The following is a 24,141-nucleotide window of genomic DNA, read 5'->3' on the forward strand; positions in this document are numbered from 1 at the left end:
CGGGTGCCAGAGGCGGCACTCAGGGCCCTCTCTCTGGGCACACGCGCCGTCGTCCTAGTCCTAGTCCCTCAGCTGGGTTTTATAAAACCTTTTCGCTTTAGGCCTCCGCCTCCGTGTGCAAAAAAAAAAAAAAAGGTTCAATCAATCAGTCAATTTCAACTTCTTGCGGGAAAAAAAGATCTCGCAAAATTGGAATTTATTGATTGAAGTTTTTAGTACCATTCAGTCTAGTTACCACCGCAGCCATGCCCACCCAATTGGACACACCCACCCAATAGGCTACGCCCACCCGGCACCCAACAATACATAAGTGGGTTTTGGGTTGCATTTTGGGCACTCGGTCTCTAAAAGGTTCGCCATCACTGTCATAGAATATATGTGGGTATGTGGACATATGCAAAAACAATTTTAATTTTTATTTTTTGTCACATTTATGTAATGTATATTGGAGGTGGTGACCCTTTGAGAGCTGTATGCAATGAAATTTCATTTTAATGTATGCCAATTAGTGTACATTTAAAGTGACAATAAAGTCTATTCTATTCTATTCTATTCTATTTTCTATTCTATTTTTTATTCTATTCTTTCTATTCTATTTTGTTCTGTTTTTATTTCTATTCTATTTTCTATTCTATTATATTCTTATTTCTATTCTATTCTTATTTCTATTCTGTTCTGTTCTATTTTCTATTCTATTCTATTTTCTATTCTGTTCTATTCTTTTTTCAACAGAAACTTTGGGCTCAACTGCAGTCAGAATTCATAATTCGTAATTCAAGATTACCTGTACAACTGGTATATTCCTTGCAGCCCTCTGGTAGAGCTTGTGAGGAGTCCCTCTCCCCATTTTGGGAATTTGACCTTCTCCCACTTCTCATCTCTTGAGCTCAGCTGCTTTTGCAGGTCTTTCAAGTAGAAAGGGGGGCTTGGCAGCTGTGCAGCACCACCTCTCCTAGGAACTGCTGGGATGTGGGGGGGGGGTCTATGCTTAAACTAATAGCCTCCTCGTGAAATAAGAGTATGGCTGGAAGGTGTAAGCCATTTATTTTATTCTCTCTTTTTAAAAAAAAAAAAAAAATCCCAAATCCTACAGCAGTTGAGAGCAGGATAGTGATTAAATGGCACTTTTTATCCTCAGCATTTCAGGCATGGTTTTCAACAGCTTCTGAGAGTCTGGACCACATATTGCATTGGTTTTGGAAAAAGTAATCCAATCTTGTTTAAATTTGTGTAGTCAAGCTCAAATCCTACATGAAAGACCCACATAGGGTTGATTATTACTATTACTATTACTATTATTTTGGCAGCTGTGCAGATGGTTTGTCATCACCTATGTCTGGAAAGTTTCTTTTCAACTTCCTAGCCTTGCAGGCGAGGAAGTTTCCCATCCAAGCATTAAAACAGGTCCAGACCTGCTGAGCTCCAGGTGTCCTGAGGATGCTGCTGAGAGCTGAGCAACCGTCATAGAAGTTGAACGTTGTGGTCCAATTGACTTTAAGGGAGCTGGTAAGACTTCCTACGTGGCGGCCCTAAGGACTGGTGGAAATGCTTACAAATATTAAGGGTTGACCGTCCAGGTTTCTCACCCACCCCCGTCCTTTCTGATGGGGGGGGGGGAGGAGGGCTCTCCAATTTCTCCTTCGCCTCCCCCAAACTCCGGAAAGTTTCCGCGCAGGCACATCCTGACTTCTCGGGGCGGTTCCTGATCGGGATCCAGCCTGCCCGGCACCCTAGTCTAGCTGGAGCAAGGCGGGAAGGTCCCGGGGGCTGTTGACTCGCGTGTTCCGGCGCTCAGACGACCTTCTGCAAAGCGGGTCTGGCTCGAGTCGCTCAGCAAAGCGACCCGGGCGGGCTTCCCCAAGCCAGCAGGGGGGCAAAGGACGGAGGGGGGCGGAAAGAGGCGCAGGCCCAAGAGGGTGGGAGGGCTCCAACCGCCCCCACCCCCGTTGCCCACAGGAGGCGGGGAGCCAGAGACCGCGGGGCGTCCGGACTTCTCAGCCGGAAGGCAGCTCCGAGCCCCGCGCACGCCCGGCGGAGTTTGCTGCCAAGTCCCGCCGAGGAAGGTCAGGATGGGAAGCTGGCGGGTCCTGGCGTATCTCTTGCTGCCCGCCTGGGCAGGGATGCGGCCGGGGGTGCTGGGCAAGGGGGCTCCGGAGCGCCCTCAGCACCGCCTGCAACACGGGTCCTGCACCTACACCTTCCTGCTGCCCGAGCTGGGGGGCTGCGAGCCCGCGGCCGCTCCTGCGGCTGCCGCCCGGTTCCAAGTCTCCAACTCGCTCCAGAGGGATGCGCCATCCTTGGCCGAAGCCCAGTGGCCCGTCCAGCGGTTGCAACAGCTGGAGACCGTCATGGAGAACAACACCCAGTGGCTGCAGAAGGTGAGGAGGAGGGAGGCGAGGGTGCTGGGGGCGAAGGAGCTGGGCAAAAGCTGCAGGGATCGGCCCCTGGGGATTGGGGCTGGGACAAGTGCTCTCTCGCGCTCTCTGTCTCTCTCCTCTCTCTCTCCCCCTCCCTCTCCGTCTCTCCCTCCTCTCTCCCTTGGTCTCTCTCTCCTCTCCCCTTCTCTCTCCTCTCTCCCTCCCTCTACTCTCTCTCTCTCCCGGTCTCTCTGTCTCTCTCTCCCTTCTGTCTCTCTCCTCTCTCCCTCCCTCCTTCTGTCTCTCCTCTGTCCCTCTCTCCCTCCCTTCTCTCTCTCTCCCTCCCTCTCCTCTTTCTCCCCCTCTCCTCTCCCTCCCTCTCTCCCTTCTGCGTCTCTCTCCTCTCTCTCCCTCCCTTCTGTCTCTCCTCTCTCTCCCTCCCTTCTCTCTCTCCTCCCTCCCTCCCTCTCTCCTCTCCCTCTCTCTCCTCTCCCCCTCCGTCTCTCTCCCTCCCTTCTCTGTCTCTCTCCTCTCTCTCCCTCCCTCTCCTCTCCCCCTCCCTCTCTCTCTCCCTCCCTTCTGTCTCTCCTCTCTCTCCCTCCCTTCTCTCTCTCCTCTCTCCCTCCCTCTCTCCCCCTCCGTCTCTCTCCCTCCCTTCTCTGTCTCTCTCTCCCTCCCTCTCCTCTCCCCCTCCCTCTGTCTCCCTCCCTTCTGTCTCTCCTCTCTCTCCCTCCCTTCTCTCTCTCCTCTCTCCTCTTTCCCTCTCTCTCCTCTCTCTCCCTCCCTTCTGTCTCTCTCCTCTCTCTCTCTCTCCCTCAGTCTCTCTCTCTCCCTCTCCTCCCCCCCCCCCCGGTGTTCGGTGTGTACTGTACATTGACTGCATTCAGCTGACATAGTTGGGGATATGTGTGGAAGAGTCAGAATATGGTGTGAAGTCAGAAAAGTTCATGGCCTGATCCAATGTCCAAAAAATGGATACATTACAACCAGGGTTTACCTTGCTTGTTGGAATGCAGGTATGGCTTTCAGTGGTTGGGGTCTGTAGTATCTAAGGTAAGATCTTCCTTTGGTGAAGGTCTCTGGATGGCTTGACTGGGCTCTGCTGTCTTCTTGGCAACAGGATCCAAGTGGCCCAGGGAAAGAAGACAGACAGACAGACAGATGTAGAGGAAGCGATCCTTCCTCTATACTGCACTGAAGCCTTGCAAAAAACAAAACAAAAAAAGCAACAGGCTGTGAAAAGTGCCCAGCGTGGCCGGCCCATTGTTCTGCAGGTTTAACAGCAGCTTGCCTGTGGTTTAACGTATTCTGAGTGCTGCCGTTACGGTTTGTAAGGATTTATGTCTTAAGATGCTGTGCAGAACCATTGCAAACCAAATGGCAAATGAGTTAGTGAACCAACAGGTGAAATCAGGACTAAGACATTTTAATTTATTTATGTATTGACTTTATTAGATTTTTATACAGAATTAATCAGTGGAACGACTTGCCTCCAGACGTTGGGGATGCTCCAAAGCTGGAGGCTTTAAAGAAGAGATCAGACAAGCATTTGTCTGAAATGGAATAGGGTTTCCTGCTTGAGCAGGGGGTTGGACTAGATGACCTCCAAGGTCCCTTCCAACTCTGTCATCCCAACTTTATAAGTAACTCAAGGCAGGCAAACTTACCTAATATTCCTTCCTCTCCTAAAACTCCCCACAACAACAACCTTGTGAGGTGAGTTGGGCTAAGAGAGAGTCTCCAGCCAAAGTCACACAGCCAGCTAGAATGCCTAAGGCAGGATTAGAACTCACTTTCCTGCTGATTGGCCCGAAGTCACCCAGTCAGCTTTCATACTTAAAGCAGGACTAGAAATAATAATAATAGTAATAATAATAATAATAATAATAATAATAATAATAATAATAATAATAATAATAAAGTTGGAAGGGACCTTGGAGGTCATCTAATCCAACTCTCTGCTCAAGCAGGAAACCCTACACCATTTCGGACAAATGGCTGTCCAGTCTCTTCTTAAAAACTTCCAGTGTTGGAGCATTTACTGCTTCTGGAGGCAGGTTGTTCCACTGGTTAATTGTTCTCACTGTCAGGAAGTTTCCCCTTAGTTCTAGGTTGCTTCTCTCCTTGATTAGTTTCCATCCGTTGCTTCTTGTCCTGCCTTCAGGTGCTTTGGAGAATAGCTTGACTCCCTCTTCTTTGGGGCAGCCCCTGAGATATTCCCCCCTCGTCCTTCTCTTCATACCCAATTCCAGCAGCCATTCCTTATATGTTTTAGCCTCCAGGCCCCTAGTCATCTTTGTTGCTCTTCTCTGTACTCACAGTCTCCATATTTCTAGCGTGGTGTCTTAAACTACTAGACCAGATTGTCTCTAATGATAGGGTTTAATGAGTGGGTTTATGCAGTATGCTGAACTAAAACCAGGCAAATCAGATTTTGGTTTGATAATGCAATGAGTGACTCAAACCAAACTTCTGATCCTTAGAACCCTTGTTGTGGTTCTTGTTGTTGTCGTTGTTGTTAATACCCTGTGTCATTAAGTCTGATGGCTTTAATTTTGACCAGTTTGGGCTGAACAACCCGTGAGGGACTGGCTTCCTCAGATTAAGACAGAGGTGGAATATATTTGAATGAATAGACTTTGCTGTTGGGGAGGGGGGAGAATTCATTGGAAGGAGCAGAGATCCAAGATCCTTGGGTGGGATCATCGCAAAAGTGATCAGGGCTGGGATCTTCCTTTCTTTCCCTGATACTTGGAAGGGAATTTTCTTGGCAGTTTTAATACTGAATAGCAGAAAAACCCAGGCTATTAAATAGCAGAAAAAACAAACTATTAATTTTTGACAGAGATTGCTCATGCCTGCATCAAATACAAATGATGATGGGGTTCGTATATTGTTGTTGTTGTTAGTTGTGAAGTCGTGTCCAACCCATTGCAACCCCATGGACAATGTTCCTCCAGGCCTTCCTGCCCTCTACCATCTTCTGGAGTCCATTTAAGTTCACACCTCCTGCTTCAGTGACTCCGTCCAGCCACCTCCTTCTCTGTCGTCCCCTTCTTCTCTTGCCCTCCATCTTTCCCAGCATAGGGCTCTTCTCCAGTGAGTCCTTCCTTCTCATTAGGTAGCTAAAGTAGTTGAGTTTCAACTTCAGGATCTGGCCTTCTAAAGAGCAGTCGGGGTTGATCTCCTCTAGGACTGACCGGTTTGATCGCCTTGCAGTCCAGGGGACTCGCAGGAGTCTTATCCAACAAACCCTATTATGGCTTGGGGGGATGTGTGGGGGCCAGGTAGAGGCATCAGAAAGCTGTCAGCCTGGATAGTTTTGGTGGCCAAGATTCTTTGCATCTTCAAGATTGGTGTGTGACAAAGGTGCAAGAGAGTTGTGCGTCATTTACAAGACAAAGGGCCTCTAGCTCTAGTATGTGGGTCATTGCTGAACTTTGTTGCCATAACAATTTGGGCTCTGCAAAGATTCTCACAACAGGTCGTCCTCAACTTACGACCACGATAGGTACTGTAAAATGTATCATGAAGCAGTGTGGTCGTTAAGCGAGGCATCCCAGGAGTAGCCTCGATTTTGTAACCTTTTTGCCGCAGGCGTTAAATGAACCACATCGTTCCCCTTGACCTGGCTTGTCAGAAGCCGGCGGGGAAGGTCGCAAATGGTGACCCCATGACGGTCATAAGTGCGAGGTCTGGTCGTACGTCACTTTTTTCCCAGCACCGTCGTAACTGTGAACAGTTTCTAAATGAATGGTTATAAGTCGAGGACCATTTGTCACTAGAAATAACTTCCTTGTTCACTTCCTAGGAAGTGAAGCCAGAGAGGAAGGAAGCTGGGAATTGTTAAGACCCATAGATTCCTTGTCCCATCTTGGGGGGGGGGGTTCAGAAGATTTGAAGCCCAAGATGGACAAGGAATCTATGGGTGTTAACAAACTGTGATCTTATCACCCTTTTTATATCAGTGTCTGAACAACCTTGTCAGAGCATGCACAGTCTTATTGCGCTGAGCTAACCCAGGAGTAAACACAGTAAACATATAATAATAATAATAATAGTAAAGTTGGAAGGGACCTCGGAGGTCATCTAGTCCAACCCCCTGCTCAGGCAGGAAACCCTACACCATTTCGGACAAATGGCTGTCCAGTCTCTTTTAAAAACTTCCAGTGTTGAAGCATTCACCGCTTCTGGAGGCAGGTTGTTCCGCTGGTTAATTGTTCTAACTGTCAGGAAGTTTCTCCTTAGTTCTAGGTTGCTTCTCTCCTTGATTAGTTTCCATCCGTTGCTTCTTGTTCTGCCTTCAGGCACTTTGGAGAATAGCTTGACTCCCTCTTCTTTGGGGCAGCCCCTGAGATACTGGAAGACTGCTATCATGTCCCCCCTCGTCCTTCTCTTCATTAAACTAGACATACCCAATTCCAGCAACCGTTTCTCATATGTTTTAGCCTCCAGTCCCCTAATCATCTTTGATGCTCTTCTCTGTACGCTTTCTAGAGTCTCAACATCTTTTTTACATTGCGGTGACCAAAATATGGTGGTTTATCTTACACTATCTACATTACATCAGCTGGTTAGCTTTTAAATCATTACCTTGACAAGCGTACTTTGGAGACTTAGCAAAATCTATTTCCATGCTTCCAGTTCAGGGCTGGAATGAGCTCCACAGGGGTTGCCAATTCTTGGAATCCAGCATCAGATCTCCTGAAAATAATATGAATGAGTAGGTGATGGAGGGGCAGTACTATTTCTTTAGGGGATTATCAATCTTGTCTGTGCTCACAGCCCTGTCGTATCCCCAAGGAAGAACATGTGGCACATTCCCCATCCCCATTCCAACCCCCCCTCCCATTTCTCTACCTTTAACCCGTGGAAATTAACACCCGGAGGAAACCAGACAACCAAACCCTTTCTCTTGCTTTCCATCCACTGGCAGAAGTTAAGCAATTTGGGGAGCCCTAGGCTGGTGGACACAGTGATGCTTCTGCCTAAATCTTTGGAAAATATCTGAATGGTAGAGCAGAAGGGAGCAATTTCCTGCCAGGGATACGCTGAGCGTCTTTCCATCTTCCAGCATGCCAATTATTTAATTAGAATTCTTGCTCTTAAAATAACAACATGGTTAGTTATCAGCACAGAGGCACACATGCTGGCAGGAAAGGCAAGAACAGGAGGAGGAGAAGGAGGAAGAGAGGCTGATATATTTAGGAGTGCTTTTGTATCTACTGCTCGTCCTCCAGACTACGGATTTTGAAAATGTTCTGAAAACCATTTCAATGGCCTGCATAATCTTGCATTTTAAAATCAGCTTTAGGTTAAGACACGTTTGGCTTAATCTGCAAGACTACATAGGTTTTCATTAAGATTATCATATTATAAAATACAAAGAAAAACAGATAAGGAAATAGGAAAAGGAAAGATGTAGAAAAAAAAGAGGGAAAAGAAAAAAAAAAGCATTGATTTCCAGCATTTTTCAGTACAGTCAAGTACAAACTAACATTACCGCCTCAATTTTTTACTTTTACCAATTTAGTAAGCACTATCCATTTCTATAACAAGAGCTAATTTAATCAGCAAAACCCAAAGTCAAGATTTCATTTTTTTTTTCTTTCTTGAGCACAAAGTCCAAGAATGGCTTCCAAGTAGAAACAATACTGGATGTATTCCTGTCTCTCATTAAAACAGTTAATTTTGCCACCTCTGTTAGTTCCATTACTTTTTCCATCCATTCTTCCATTTTAGGGACTGATGTGCTTACCTTAATCATGATTTATTAACTAACTGGTAGATCATTGGATTCACATTGTATACTAAAGCCCTGAATTATGGCTTGCAAACCAAAATACATGGGTTTATAGAGTAAAACCAGAACAAATCAGGATGTAATCTGTTCCAGGAATCCCGCCAAAGAGTTAGAATGCTGAGTTGATTTGTTTAATGTCATAATGGTGCAGTTTTGACAATATAATAAAATATAAGCTGTGTTTACAAATTATGACTGAATTCATACAAAGCACTAGTGGTCTATAATACGATTTAAGTTGACTTAAAAAGTTGCATGAATTTGACCTTCGTGATTCAGAAAACCTGGCTTACAACTTTGTTTGTCATGTGAATCAAATTGTAGATTATTGACTAAGCCATTGTTAGAGAAAACAAGGTTTAAAAGAACTGTGTGAGCCCAGCCAGCCATTCTATCTTAATTCACACATTGTACAAAGTCACGATTTGCTGACTAAGACACCTCTGGCTGAAATCACAGATCAGAGTAAGCCATAAAATATGAATTACAAACTACCATAGCTGGGTTTTAATAGCCTACTATGATTCTCAATCTTGGCAACTTTAAAAGGAGTGGACTTCAACTCCCAAAATTCCCCAGTTAATATCGCTGGCTGGGGAATTCTAGTTGAAGTCCACCCCTCTTAAAGTTGCCACAGTTGAGAACACTGGCCTACTACTGGTAAGCCAAGGCAATCCCTATATCGCCAAACAATGCAAAGACCCAGCCTGAATGGCTGTGAAGCTCCAGCTGGGGAAGCATCACCATAACCTAATTCTCACAATACGAAAAAAGTAGGTCAAGAATTGGAATCCTGGAACTCACTTAACGTGGGAAATTTCAATCCCAACTGTTGTTGTAAGTCAAGGAATACTGGTATCGGCAGAGGTGAACCAATTTGGGGTTCGGGACAATGGGTCAAATCTTGGACTTTGTTGTTGTACACGCGCCTTCTAGCACACCTCTGTTCTGGTTTATTTGCATGTTTCAAGTGAATAAATCAAGCTTCCTTTCAATCAGGAAGGTTGGTTATTCTATCCCCCCCAGGAGAAGGTCTAAGACGCCACCAAAGACGGAAAGGGATGCATTTTCAAAACAGACCCGGATCACAAGCCGAACATGGCAATGACACCCACTCGAGCTGAAAGGAAAGTTGTCCGTGGGTTGTCAGCTGACCCCAAATGCTGTCAAAAAGTCACATTTTGACTAGAGGCTGGCAAGGGTCTTCAAGAAAGCAGTCAGAGGCAAAACACGGAACTAAATGGAAATTGCAGGGAAGATGGTAGAATCCTCTGTCTCTTTTCTGCTTCTTCAAAAGGGTCATAGTGTAAGACGTCCAAGGGAGGCATAAAGGCAGAGGGTTGTTCCCTCCACTAAGCAATCTTGCCCAACCCAACAGCCTCCAGCTGTGTTGGCACATGGTCACGCCTGCTTATCCAGAAACTGTCCAGGATCAGGAAGGGAGGAACAGACATAGTCCTGGAGGCCTCCCACTGTTGTCTCCGAATTATCATGTTCAAGGTGATAAAATGGGAAACTTAAAATGGTCATGCCAACTGTCTTTATCTGACTCAACCCTTGTTCTTTTGTCCAGAGGGCAAGCTTAATTCAGCTGGGACAGAACTGGCTGAGTCAGCAAATGAATGATATAAAATAGAATAGACTAGAGCTGGAAGGGACCCTTGGAGGCCTTCTAGTCCAGCCCCCTGCTCAAGCAGGGGAACCTATACCAGTGATGGCGAACCTTTTAGAGACCGAGTGCCCCAAAACTGCCCCACCCTTGTGTCGCACTGCCCCCTACCCTCCCCCACCCGCAGGGCCACCTATCGCCTCCACGGCCACAGTAGCATCTGCGTGCGATGGGGTGTGAGGGCGGAGTCTTGTCCCCGCTGCTCGGCTGCCATGTCCTTGGCTGGGCTGCTCCACGCAGGCTACGCCTGGGGGTGACTCTCCTCCTGGGGGGGCTGCTGGTGAGGAGGGGGCCAGGGGAGGAGGGGCTGGGGTGACGGCGCGCGTGCCCACAGAGAGGGCTCTGAGTGCCGCCTCTGGCATGCGTGCCATAGGTTCGCCACTACTGACCTATACCATCTCAGAAAGTGACTGTCTAGGGATTTGCAAAATAGTAAACATGTGGTATAGTTCTTAAGCTCCCCTTTGCTGAAACTTTGCAATCAGAAGATAGTGGTGATGCACGAATCAAGCCAAAATAAAGGTATTGTGTAATGTACATATCTAGGAAAATAGATGCAGGTGCTTTGCAGGCTGGTTAGCCCTAGTTAAAACACAAAATACAGAGTAGGAATACAGAATAACAGACTTGGAAGGGACCTTGGAGGTCTTCTAGTCCAACCCCCTGCTCAAGCAGGAGATTTTATACCGTTCGGAAAAATGGCTGTCCGATCTGTTCCTAAATAAACCCCTCTAGTGATGAGGCACCCACAACTTCTGAAGACAAGCCATTAATTGTTCTTGCTGATGGGAAATTTCTTCTTAATTCTAGGTTGGATCTGTGTCTGGTAAGCTTCCATCCATTACCTTTCTCCTGTCCTTAGGTGTTTTGGAGAATAGGTTGACCCCTCTTCTCCGTAACAAGCCCTCAGATTTTAATCCCCATTGCTTCTTCGTTTCAGCTGGAAAATTACATCCAGGAAAACGTGAGAATAGAGATATCAGAGACCCATTTCAGTTCTGTACAGGACCACACGGCAGCCATGTTGGAAATTGGGACCAACCTCCTGAATCAAACTGCTGAGCAGACCCGGAAGCTCACTGATGTAGAGATACAGGTAAGCTGATCTCCTTTTGGGAGCCTTTTCCTGGTGATTATTTCTTTTAGAGCAAGGCTATTTCTTGGCAAGTTACAGGACCACAATGGCTCCACCATTGCTTACTGCAGGGGTCTTCAAACTTGGCCCTTTTATGACTTGTGGACTTCAACTCCCAGAATTCCTCAGCCAGGCACGCTGGCTGAGGAATTCTGGGAGCTGAAGTCCACAGGTCATAAAAGGGCCACGTTTGAAGACCCCTGGCTTACTGAATACATCAAAGTTGAGATGACAACCAGAAGGGAGGTTGGTCTCCAAATCACAGTGGCTACCGAAGCTATGCCAAAACAAAACTGGGCTTTAATATGATTTCTGGGTTTCCATCACAAGTTTGACCTGGTCCCTGAATTCATGCTTTTCTGGATTTGCACAACTGGACAAGTAGCCTAGGTTCTTGTGGCATATTAAACCACCAAGAACCAAAGTCAAAACCCACATACTCTATGTTGGCCTGCCACTGATGACAATTTGGAAGCTTCAGTTGGGCGCCAATGCAACAGCCCAAATGCTCTTTGCTCAGTTGTGCAAAGAAGAATGTGAGTAGCTTCTGCAAAGGTAAAAGGGTTTGAACAGGCACACTCAAGGAAGTTGAAGTTGAAGTCCACACGTCATAAAAGAGCCAAGGGTCCCCACCCCTGGTATAGGGGAAAGTCTAGGAATTCTGGGAGTTGAAGTCCACAAGTCATAAAAGAGCCAAGGGCCCCCACCCCTGGCCTAGCTAGCCAGATTAAGGTTATCAGGTGATTCAGCTTGATTGTTGGTGGTCCATCATAAATATCTGAGGGACCTTTGGAAGAAGCACTCAACCAGTGAGGTCTCTCGGATTGCTATCCTTGGTTTGTCTCAGAATTACTTCAGCTCATACAGGTAGTCCTTGACTTACGACCACAAGGGAGCCCCACATTTCTGTTCGTTAAGTGAGACATTTGTCAAGGGAGTTTTGCCTCATTTTATAACCTTTCTTGGCACGGTGGTTAAGGGAATCACTGCAGGTGATAAGTTGGTAACCCAGTTGTTGAGTGAACCTGGTTCCCCCCATTGACTTTGGTTGTCAGAAGGTCGCAGAAGAGGATCACGTGACCTTGGGACACCACCACGGTCATAAGTGTGAGCCAGTTGCCAAGCGTCTGAACTGTGATCACGTGATTATGGGGACGCTGCCAAGTTCACAACTGTGAAAAACGGCCGTAAGTCCCTTTTTTTACAGGGTTGTAACTTTGAACGCTCACGAAATGAGCTGTCGCAAGTTGAGGATTACCTGTAGTGTATTTGAAGCGTATCAGTCATGGTTTACAAATCGCACGCTGAACTGAAGTCAAACTACCTGAAGATGGAGCACGATGCATAAAGGTCCAGAAAAGATACAGGAGATGTTCCCTGCTGTTTCTGCTCTCTGATGTAACCCGGTTTTCTATTAACCAGGTTCTCAACCAAACATCCCGCCTGGAAATTCAAGTATTGGAAAATTCCCTGTCTACCAACAAGCTTGAGAAACAGCTGCTTCTGCAGACTCACGAGATCAGCAGACTCCAGGAGAGAAACAGGTTAGTCCTCTTTGGCTTTATGTTTAATTCATGAGGAATCAGTGAAGCCAGTGGTGGGATTCAAACAGGTGAACAACCGGTTCTCTGCGTGGATGCTGCTTCCGGAAGTCCATTCTGGGCCTGGGCAACAACAAATTAGCTACCGGTTCTGCCGAACTGGTGCGAAATGGCTGAATCCCACCACAGGGAGGAAGGAAGGAAGGAAGGAAGGAAGGAAGGAAGGAAGGAAGGAAGGAAGGAAGGAAGGAAGGAAGGAAGGAAGGAGTGGTGGGATTCAAATGTGTGAACAACCGGTTCTCTGTGTGGATGCCGCTTCCGGAATTCCATTCTGGGCCTGGGCAACAAAAAATTAGCTACCAGTTCTGCTGAAGTGGTGCGAACTGGGTGAACCCTACCACTGAGTGAAGCCCACTTAATCCAAGCACATTTGTGTAATCCTAGTGCAGTTGTGGCATCGTAGAGCCCTGGAGAGGAGGGGAACATTGAGAAACCATTACAAAAACCAAAAAAGAGTGCCAGAAAAGATGTTGGTGTTAGGAAGAGACTCAGACTGTCTTCTCCCTGACTCACTGGGGTAAAGGACCGAGAAGAGCAAAATCACAACCAGCCTTGCAAAGTCCTGTTAATACATCTTGTCTCAGTAAAACTTAGATCTCGTCTTCTTGTGGACTCCGCTTTCTGATCTGGGCAGCTTTGCAAGGATGACAAACGTCTTGGTTTCTTGCGGAGAGGAAATTCATCACCTCTAGGCATAGCTGGAGAAATTTCTGTTGGAAAACCAGTCAGTAGAGTTGGGTGGGTGGGTGGGTGGATGGATAGATGGATGGATGGAAGGATGGATGGAAGGATGGATGGATTGGTGGACGGATAAATGTCACCTTGCCTAGATGAGCTACAAAAAAAAAGGGACTATGATTGCTGTTTTCCTTCTTCTGAGTAAACTGATACAGATGTGTATTTTCTTAGAATAAAGTGGATGGGGATAGCATTTTCTGAGTAGATGCTATTCAGTGAATAAGAGGCAAAAGAAGGTGGTGGAATATAAAAGCTTGTTTAAACATGGATTGTGCTCTGTGTATATGGATCTTTTCATGGGGATCTCTCTCTCTCTCTCTCTCTCTCTCTCTCTCTCTCTCTCTCTCCCTCTCTCTCTCCCTCCCTCCCTCTCTCTCTCTCTCCTCTCTTTCTCTCTCTCCATGGAAAGCTTTATATATATATATCACCGTAAAGTTTAAATATATAGTTGAGCTTTGACCATGAAAAGAAATATTCAGCAGTCTTTCCACCGAGTCGACAGGGGAATAACAATAAGTGAACATAAAACTATAATCCAAGATTATAAATCTACAGTAACTCTGTTTTTCTAGTGCCGAATTATTTCCTTTGCTCCCCAGCAAGCATTATAATTCTTTACATAATTCTTCCAAATGACAGGTATAGCATTCAAAAGCAATTTCTCTAAACAGCAGTGATCTGTTAACAGTTTTTTTTTAACCTATCGAAACTATTAAAAAAAACCCAGTTTTTTTTAACTATCAAAATAGAATATTAATTGAATAAGCCCCAATCATGTGGGGAAGTGTTTCCTCAACCCAACCCAACATACCCAAACTTGTGGTGAACTAACAGAATAATAGAGTTGGAAGGGACCATGGAGGTCATCTAGTCCAATCCCCCCCTGCCGCTCAGACAGGAGACCCTAAACCATTTTCGACAAATGGTTGTCCGGCACCCACAACTTCTGAAGGCAAGCTGTGCCACTGGCTGCACTGAGGATGTTACCTAGCTGGATAATGAAACAGCTGCCAAAAAGGCCAACACAGTGCTAGGCTGCATTAACAGAGGGATAGAATCAAGATCACGTGAAGTATTAATACCACTCTTCAATGCCTTGGTAAGGCCACACTTGGAATACTGCATCCAGTTTTGGTCACCACGATGTAAAAAAGATGTTGAGGCTCTAGAAAGAGTACAGAGAAGAGCAACAAAGATTATTAGGGGACTGGAGGCTAAAACATATAAGGAACGGTTGCTAGAATTGGGTATGTCTAGTTTAATGAAGAGAAGGACGAGGGGGACATGATAGCAGTATTCCAATATCTCAGGGGCTGCCATAAAGAAGAGGGAATCAAGCTATTTTCCAAAGCACCTGAAGGCAGGATAAGAAGCAACGGGTGGAAACTGACCAAGGAGAGAAGCAACCTAGAACTAAGGAGAAACTTTCTGACAGTTAGAACAATTAACCAGTGGAACAACCTGCCTCCAGAAGCAGTGAATGGTCCAACGTTGGAAGTTTTTAAGAAGAGACTGGACAGCCATTTGTACGAAATGGTGTAGGGTTTCCTGCCTGAGCAGGGGGTTGGACTAGATGACCTCCAAGGTCCCTTCCAACTTTACTACTATTACTATTACTATCTGCAAGAAAGCAATCAAGCTCAGAGAGCACCAAGGACCCCTCGTTTCAATCCCGAGCTACGAATATTCTCTTCTCTTGGTACACAAAGAGCTGCATCAACTCTGGGTTTGAGAATCAGCATAAATTGTCTCTTTTCTTCAGCTTCCTAGAGAAGAAAGTGCTGGCTATTGAAAACCAACATGAGGAGGAGCTACAGGGCCTGAGGACCGAGAAGATGGAAATGCAGAAGCTTCTCTCCAATCAGGTGGATCTCGTTGGGCATCTGGAGCAACGCCTGGGTGCTGCCTTGCTGAACAACACAGCCCTCCACAAACAACAGGCATCTTTGGCGGAGACAGTGAAGCATTTGATAGGCTTAGTGTCCCAGTGCACTCGTAAGTAACGTCCCCTAAGCAAGACTTGGCCATTTGGCCCAATTAGGATATGAAATCTGGTGAGAATAAGCAAGACAATAAGCAATCAAGTGAAGTCCAAGTGGTGTGTGTAAAAAAAAATCCATCACAATGTGGATAAGGGATACTCAGACTTTATAAAATCTAAGAACTGTGCAGCGGTTTTCCTTCGCTGTTAGCACTTCATAAAATGTGGAGTCCCTGGTGCTGTCTGAGCTGGGATGTTTTCTTGTAGCTGTCTCATTACCCAACTAGGTAATATCTTCAGAGGTTGGGTAATGAAACGTTTGCAAGAAAACAGCCAAGCTCAGAGAGCGCCAAGGACTCCACAGTTCAACCCTCAGCTACAAATATTCTCTCCTTTAATACTTTAATACTTCCTAAAATCTCTAGATCAGTGGTTCTCAACCTTTTTAATGCCGTGACCCCCAACCGGTTGTAAGTCAAGTACTACTCAACCGGTCATAAGTCGAGGACTATTCAACTGGTGCAGCACCGTTTGCAGAATGGGACTTTTGGCAGGCTCAGCAGGGCAGAGACAGCCTGGACAATTCCTATTGGCTTTTGAAAGCCAATAGAATTAGACTCTATTCAAGAGAGTCTATTCTATTGGCTTTCAAAAGCCCATAGAATAAAAGGGAGTAGCACAGCTAAGGAAAAGGGGGGAAAAATGGCGGACTGCGTTGTTTGGCGACCCCCGTGAAATGGTCATTCAACCCCAAATGGGGTCCCGACCCACAGGTTGAGAACCACTGCTCTAGATGAACTCACAAGTTGCAGGTCACTTGGGCGTTCCGTTTCTTACCTGGAAAATTAATACAGCCCAGGTGGCCAGAAAGGCCAACAAAGACTCCATCTTTGTTGGCCTTTCCTCAGGATCTTGCAGAAGAACAGGGTAGAATGATGACCCATGACCTTCTTCTTCTGCCAGTCTACTATTGAAAGCATTCTCACACACTGTATTGTGGTTTGGTATGCTGGCTTGACAGCCGCAGACAGGAAGGTATTACAGAGGGTGGTGAGCACGGCACAAAACATCGTGGGCTGTTCCCTGACACCACTGGATGACATCGCCAGGGCCCGTTGCCTTGGTAGAGTGAGGAAAATTCTCAGGGATGACTCACACCCTGGTTGGTACCTCTTTACTCTCCTACCATGGGGTAGGAGGTACAGAAACATAGCCAGCCGTACCAACAGGCTGAAGAACAGCTTCTATCCGTGGGCTGTCAGGCTCTTGAATGGGACATAACTTTATGCATGAAAGACTCATGAGGCCGGCGCGCTGTGCAATTAGCTCACAGGATGTAATAAGTTGGGGGTTTGTAGTCACTGTGACTACAAGTGGTACACTATGATACACTGTGGACCATAAGTTGGACCATAAGTTGGACCATAAGAAAGGCTGAGCGCCAAAGAATGGAGGCCTTTGAACTCTGGTGCTGGAGAAGACTCCTGCGAGTCACCTGGACAGCAAGGCGATCAAACCGGTCAGTCCTAGAGGAGATCAACCCTGATTGCTCTTTAGAAGGCCAGATCCTGAAGTGGAAACTCAAGGACTTTGGCCACCTAATGAGAAGGAAGGACTCACTGGAGAAGAGCCTAATGCGGGGAAAGATTGAGGGCAAGAGAAGAAGGGGACGACAGAGAATGAGGTGGCTGGGTGGAGTCACTGAAGCAATAGGCGTGAGCTGAAATGGACTCCAGAAGATGGTAGAGGACAGGAAGGCCTGGAGGAATGTTGTCCATGGGGTCGTGATGGGTCGGACACGACTTCGCAATTAACAACAACAATAACAAGTCACTGTGAGTTGTGGGGGGGGGGCACGGAGGGAGGCTCAGCCAATCTCACTGTATACATGTTATACTTTGATAATAAAGGTTCATTCATTCACCAAAACAGGCAGACAAACTTTAGAATCCAGGGCTCCTCAGAGTCTATTTGAAAAACTGCTTTGTTCCTTGGAAATCTTCCATCTGGCTCTGCCAGGTCTCTGGGTATCCCTAACACAGAGATATTTTATTGCAAAGAGAGAGAATTCAGCCTTACAACAATGTAATTGATAAACTTTCCTACCCTTGCTGGGCAATTGTACTTAAACTGACTTTTGATCTCGCCCCACAGACCTTTCGTTCACTCTACCAGATGAGCAGAAGGTTTTCAAGGACTGTGCAGCTGCATACAAATTGGGGTTCTCCACCAGCGGAGTCTATACCCTTCGGTTCCCCAATACTACGGCCACTGTAAAAGTGAGTGCATGTTCTTTGTCCTACTAGGCAGGCAGGGTTCATACGTCAGACGAAACAAGTCATATATATATATATGAAAAAATATATATATATATATATGAAAACACCAGCCTGAAGATGACGAATGGGACTTCGTCGAAACGTCGCCAAGACACTTCCAATTTGATGCGGGAGAAAACCCGAATAAAGACCTACATACAAACACCCATGAAAACCTCAGAAAACAAATATATATCTAACTAAAATAATACCTTAAAAAATTCCCCCCTCTATTTCCTCACATAATATAGCAAATTTAGTTTAATCTATTTCTTCTTAAAATTCAATCAATCCGCAGAATCATCCCTACTATTCCATCTACATAAATGACTCCTGCTTTTAAGCTCCACTAATTTCAATTAAAATATTCCAATTGATCTTAAACAAACATATTAATAAAATTTTGGGTATCCCTTCTAAACACATAATATTCCAAGAATAACATTCTAATATTTTCACATATATTCCATCTCTTAATTTGATACATCATTAATTAATACCCTTTCTTCTCTTATCATAGATCTCTCTAATTCTTCTGCTATTACAAAATAGTTTTCTATATAAACAGATTAAAAAAAACAAAAAAGAGAGTCATTTCGACCTGTTAAGTAAAATTTAATTCTCAACCAAATTAAGTATCGTATCTAAGACAGACATATTATTACACCAATTATTATCTTACTGCTTTCATTTACTCAATTAGATTGTCCAATCAGTCCAAATTTCTAAAGCCTTTTTGACCCAATAATTAAAATTTTAAATCACATTTTTAAATCTAACTCTGGCTTTTTTTCTATACCAAGCTGGTTTCCGTACTGTCGCTTCTATGTCATCAAATCTCAGTATTTGAGTATTAATGTTTATCAACAAATCAATCTGATCAAAATTCTCTTCCCCTTCTTCCAGTATCATATACGCAGTATAGAGAAGGACTGTTTCTCATCCTACGACGCCAGCACATAGTTGATTGACAGGAGAAAAAAGATGGTAGTTTAGATGTCTTTATCATTTAAAGACTAAAATGTCCTGGTCAGTGTCCTTTTTTAAATTAAATCTGGAAGAAAAGTGGTAGTTAGTGGAGTTTCCCCTGTGCTGAACCAGTTACTTACTGTCCGAAACTGCTCTTCCACGGAGACTCTGCCATCCTTCCAGGTGCTGTGTGACATGGAGACCAGTGGAGGAGGCTGGACCATTATCCAACACCGGAGAGATGGCTCTGTGGATTTCCAACGCACCTGGAAAGAATACAAACAGGTCAGAACTGATCTAAGTCTCCCTGGCTTTACCCCGATGGAGGAACCCAAAATGAATTGGATCCCGACTGATTTTTTACACATTGAAGACTAGAGAAGACTGGAGAAGATTGAGCAAGAAGCATTGTCCCTATTTTTCTCAGAAAAATCCATCTATTGCAATCAGTAGGGACAGAGCTTGGTCACAGCAAGTGCTGGACTTCTCTTCAACCCCCGCCAAGTTGCCAGGTGTTTTCTTGATCAACATTTTTGTGACTCTGAGCCGGGCTGGTTCTAGGCTCTATCTTTCTCTTTTCTTTTTGTATAGATTTTATTAGTTTTTATAGGGATAGGGATAAGATGGGGTCAGGATTAGGGTTGGGATTTGGGTTAGGGTTGGGGTTGGGGTATTTCCAAATAACATTTTCAATCTTTAACAAACAGCATAATGTCTGGGTACATGTATTTAACTAACAATAATAGATATAGTTAATTGCCATAAACAATATGTTAATTCATCACTCAACAGCCTTCTTCTTGCTAATATATATTCGAAATGACATATCACGTTCCTTTCTCTCTGACTCGTTTTGCTAGCCATGGATAGAAATTATCCCATGTTCTAAAGTACACTGAGTCTTCTTTCTCTTTCATCTTTAAAGTCAATCTGTCCATTTCTGCACACTCTAGAATTTTCTTTTCCCTTTTAGATCTAATTTTTCAATATTAAACCAATCAAATCCTTATTTTCAACTGATTTCCAACTATTTTAAATCTAAAATTCCCCTTATCTCAACATCTCCCTTTAACCCCCTAATTGACAATATAAAATCCCCTCTAATGAATCAAAACCCCGATTTTTTTCAACCTTATTCTAGTTTTCTTCCTTTGCCAACTAGGCTTCCATATCAGAGCTTTTAGATCATCAAATAAATCTTCCTCTATTCTCCCTCTTTTCTTCCTTTTTATTATTGTAAGTAGCCTAGAGTAGCCCCACAGTGAAGTGGGCGGCTAATACATTTAACAAATGAGTAAAGATATTTTGTACCAGAGCTTTTTCAATCTCGTCTCATGCTTTCTGACAGGGCTTTGGGTCCCCATCTGGAGAGTACTGGTTGGGCAACCAGTTCATCCACTTGCTCACCACACAGAACCGCTACTCCCTCCGGATCAAGCTCCAAGACTGGGAGAACAATGAGGCTTATTCTGCCTTTGAGCATTTCCAAGTAGACTCCGAGGAGCAGAACTATCGGTGAGCCTTTTCACGGAACATCTGTGGTCTCTTTGCTTAGTTGTTTGTCGACACCTGGAATCCTGCCCCAACAGATGTGTGACCTTCAACTCCTAAAATTTCCTCAAGCCCCTGCTGAGAATTCTGGGGGTTAATTGTCATACCTGGAGAATACTCCAAATCTGATACACTCTCACATAGGAAGATCATTTGGCGATCTTGTATGATTTGGGCCAAGGGTAATTTCCCCAAAATTGGTTGGGTTTTATGGATGTCCTGTGGGCTGTCTTGAATGATTTTGAGCACTGTTTCCAACCCTTGCACAGTTTCAACTTGCAACTCTGTGTGTGTGTGTGTGTGTGTGTGTGTGTGTGTGTGTGTGTGTGTGTGTGTAGGATACTGCAATGGTTGAATGTGTGAACAATAGTCATATAGTTGTGGCCAAAATTGTGGAAACCTTTTGGGAAAAGTGTATTTTTGAGGTTTGATGGCTAATAACACCACTTTTGGGGGGGAGTAGTACCATAAAATTATATATCAATGGAAAGATAATTTAATCAAGAATGTAATGCAACAAAGTTTGTTCAATTATCTGTACTGTATTCTATGAAAAGGTATAGCCAAATAATCAAAGGAAGCACAACTTGCTTAGGTTGATATCAGGTAGCTTTCCTTCACCTGATTGTAGCCAATGAGCGTGAGTGTTTAGAGAGCCAATCAGGTGTCATCTTGTTTTGCCAATGAGCCAATCAGATCACAGTAGGATTCATTGATTGATGCCATGTATTGAAGCTGAGAGAAGGACATTTGTCAGTGTGTTATGTGATCGCTATCAAGTCGGTTGGGGTTTTTTGTGTTCTTTCATTTAGTGAGTGCAAAATGTAATAAAATTAAAGCAATGGTGCAAAGAGTTGACTGGTCGCCCAGAAAGTGATGTAAAATAATATTATTAAGTGAACAAGGCTACAGTTATAAAGAAATTAGAAGAAAAGTGGGCAGAAACGTAACCAAAGATAGCACTTCTATTTTACACTTTCCCCAAAAGGTTTCCACAATTTTGGCCACTACTGTAAGTCACTTTTTTTCAGTGCTGTTGTTCAGCGGTCATTAAATGAAAGTTATAAGTTCGAGAACTACCTGTAAGCACTTGGCATTTTGGGTCTGAGAGGAGAATCAAATTGTGAATTATTGTTGATGGTAGCTTCTTTGCTCCATCTCCGGCAGACTTTATGCAAGGAGATACAGTGGTACAGCCGGACGCACCAGCAGCCTCAGCCCCTCCGGAACCGACTTCAGCACCAAGGATGCTGACCATGATCGATGCGCGTGCAAATGTGCCCAGATGGCAGGTGGAGGTAATGAGAGGGTAGCAGGCGATCCTCCTTCTGTAGGCCTATCCTTCTGAGAATTAGCCAAGCAGGGCCATTGGTTGGGAGTGTCAAGAAAAATCAAAATGGTGTCTGCAGCTCTGCAAAGTAGGACTTGGTTTGTACAGTTGCAGATATCATCATGGCTTCTGATACATGCCCCCCCCTCCCAAACAGATCCTGAAAAGAAGGGACAGGATCTCCTCCCATGTTAAGCAGAACCCACCTCTCCTGCCTCAAATGCCACATTCTTTTGCAGTTGAGAAGTTCTCTGAAGCTTGAATTCCAGCCCTCCTCATTGTTGTTCCACCAACTAATTTGGGTGAAAACCAACATGGAATTTCCCAGGCTAGCTAGACCAGTCTTCCCACCTTCAGTGATGGTTGGGAATTGGGGCAGTTGTAGTCCCACATGCCAAAGAATCGTGCTGAGTTGGGGAAGACTGGTGCACTCCGAAACACTAGCTCATCAAGCTATGTTCCCTCACCCTATGGAGCAGTGGTGGCGAATCTATGGCACACGTGCCAGAGACGGCACTAAGAGCCCTCTCTGTGGGCACGCGCACCATGCCCTGGAGATGGCAATCGTCCCTCTTCAACCAGCCGCCCGCTAACTTGCCGAGATCCCACATGGTTGGATGCATCCCAGCACCCATGCGCTCGCTGGCCTCTGTGTGCAGGGGCCGATGGTGTCAGGCAGCAGCCGCCCCGGTCCCTGCCTCATCTTCCCTGTAACAATAGCACCCCCACCCTGCCTCGCCTTGCCTCACCTCTCCCTGCAGGATAAGCCTCCTGCCCATCGCCCCACCTGCCAGAGACCCCCCTGGATCTCCCCCAACCCTGTCCGGCCCCCATAGGCGTCCCTCTCATGAGCAACATTGAGGTGATCACGCCCACCTTGGCCACACCCACCCAATCTGCCATGACCATCACAGTCACGCCCACCTGGCACCTGGCAATAAATAGCTGGGCTTTGGGTTGCAGTTTGGGCACTCGGACTCTAAAAGGTTTGCCATCACTGCTATAGAGAGGGGCTCCATGGGACAAACCAGTGACGTGATTCAAAACTTGTTTAACCCAATCTATTCTGCAAACATCTCTTAGAAAATTAGGAGAACCATCTCTTTTGATGTTTGGGCCAAATCCTGTTAAACCTAAATATATCTCCTTTTTTCCCTTTCTCCATCTCCTTCAGGCTGGTGGTTTGATGCTTGTGGACCTTCTAACCTGAATGGCATCTATTACCCTCCCAATCCTGCCACAATTAGATACAACGGCATGAAGTGGCACTACTGGAAAGGGCCCGGCCATACCCTCAAAGCAAGCACCATGATGATCCGTCCGGTGGATTTCAGAGAGCAGCTGCAAGGGGGGATGCTGTGATCTGTCACATGGCAGAAGGAGAGGAGATCCCCTTTGGAACGATTGCAAGTCCTTGCATCATGAACTAAACCTCTTCTAGGTAGATTAAAAAAAAAAAACAGTCTGCATGGGACCCAGTTCATTATGGAAATTTCACAGGAGATCTGGAAATATTTTGTTGGTGGTGGTGGTGGTGGTGCTTTCAGGGGCAAAAAAACAGTTAGGCCTGGGTTTCTCAACTTTATCCATTTTCAGATGTCTGGACTTCAACTCCCAGAATTCTGCGCCGGCTGAGGAATTCTGGGAGTTGAAGTCCACACATCGTACAGTGGCTGAGATTGAGAAATACAGAATTAGTCCAAGGGAGAGGCAAACGCATGTCTCTAAAGGAAAGGGTTCTGCCATTTGTATAATATTTGTTCCCCAAAGATAGCAGTGTGATTTTGGGCTGCCCTGGAAGGGTCAGGAATAGGTTTGGGGGCTGAATGAGAATTACCTGTTCTTGATTTAGGTAGAAGGACTAGGCACAAAACTGTAACACTCCGTTGATAAAAGTATTTGGGGCTTGGGGGTGTGACATCGACCTTAACATTCCTTGTCTCCCCACAATTCCTTCTTCTAAATGCCCCAAGTGTGCACTAGTTATACCTTTTAGCACCAGAATTCAGGAATTCCAAGACACTGCAACTTGACGAACAAGGTTATTTGTGTCTTTGTGTGTGCGTCTCTGTTTAATGCAGGTGTTTCTGTTTAGACCTGTGTGTCTATGATTCTCAGGGGAAAGAGGTACAGGTAGTCCTCAACATACGACCACAAGGCTACAGTTATAAAGAAATGAGAAGAAAAAGGGGTGGAAACTTAACCAAAGGTGGCATTTTTACTGTACACTTTCCCCAAAAGGTTTACACAATGTTGGCCACTACTGTAAATAAACTGTGAGAAGTTGAGGTCTACCTGTACTGTATTTTATGATTCTGAACATTTATACACTTGGGAATGTTTTAAAATTCAAGTATTTTATCCACAGTATCTTTTTTTTAAAACTGTAAAAAGGAATCAAATAAAATACCAATCTGCCTTTTTGTAAATATCGTTGTGTTCTTGGGACTGAATCAAGGGAAGGGAAGGGAAGGGTGTGAAAGGGGAAAAAAGACACCAGAACACATCCTGGGATGCCGTAAATCTTGAATGACATTTTTTTAAAAAAGCAGAGTGGAGCCCTCACCACCTGGATGGGGAGGCATTTCCAGGATTGTAGTCTGGACAGAAAAAGGGGGAAATATCCTAGAAAAAGCAGTGGGAAACAATTTCCATATTGCTGCGGAAAAAACCAAATGGAAATGTCCGT

General features: G+C 45.1%; 2 protein-coding genes across 7 annotated transcripts in view; one reads left to right on the top strand and one right to left on the bottom strand.

Moving 5' to 3' along the window:
* TEKT2 (tektin 2) overlaps nucleotides 1-24,141 on the bottom strand; it is a 76,937-nt gene that overhangs the window by 44,831 nt on the left and 7,965 nt on the right. For 3 of the 6 annotated variants that reach the window (XM_039353343.1, XM_039353345.1, XM_039353344.1), the window contains exon 2: nucleotides 18,712-18,837. In XM_039353343.1, the coding sequence (XP_039209277.1) occupies nucleotides 18,712-18,837 (126 nt within the window). Of the gene's footprint in view, nucleotides 1-3,354; nucleotides 3,559-6,950; nucleotides 7,062-7,217; nucleotides 7,236-18,711; nucleotides 18,838-24,141 lie in introns of those variants that run through there. The other 3 variants (XM_039353347.1, XM_039353348.1, XM_039353349.1) reach the window with 3 other exon arrangements.
* LOC120312531 (angiopoietin-2-like) lies at nucleotides 672-23,881 on the top strand. Its single transcript, XM_039353351.1, has 8 exons — nucleotides 672-2,378; nucleotides 10,770-10,925; nucleotides 12,387-12,508; nucleotides 15,066-15,298; nucleotides 17,439-17,563; nucleotides 19,920-20,086; nucleotides 21,290-21,420; nucleotides 22,627-23,881. Exons 1-8 carry the CDS (start codon nucleotides 2,070-2,072, stop codon nucleotides 22,812-22,814), a joined length of 1,431 nt encoding a protein of 476 aa, XP_039209285.1. The 5' UTR covers nucleotides 672-2,069; the 3' UTR covers nucleotides 22,815-23,881.

This window comes from Crotalus tigris, unplaced genomic scaffold (assembly GCF_016545835.1).
Source record: "Crotalus tigris isolate CLP2741 ecotype Arizona unplaced genomic scaffold, ASM1654583v1 scf7180000018517.1768243, whole genome shotgun sequence".
Taxonomy (NCBI): domain Eukaryota; kingdom Metazoa; phylum Chordata; class Lepidosauria; order Squamata; family Viperidae; genus Crotalus; species Crotalus tigris.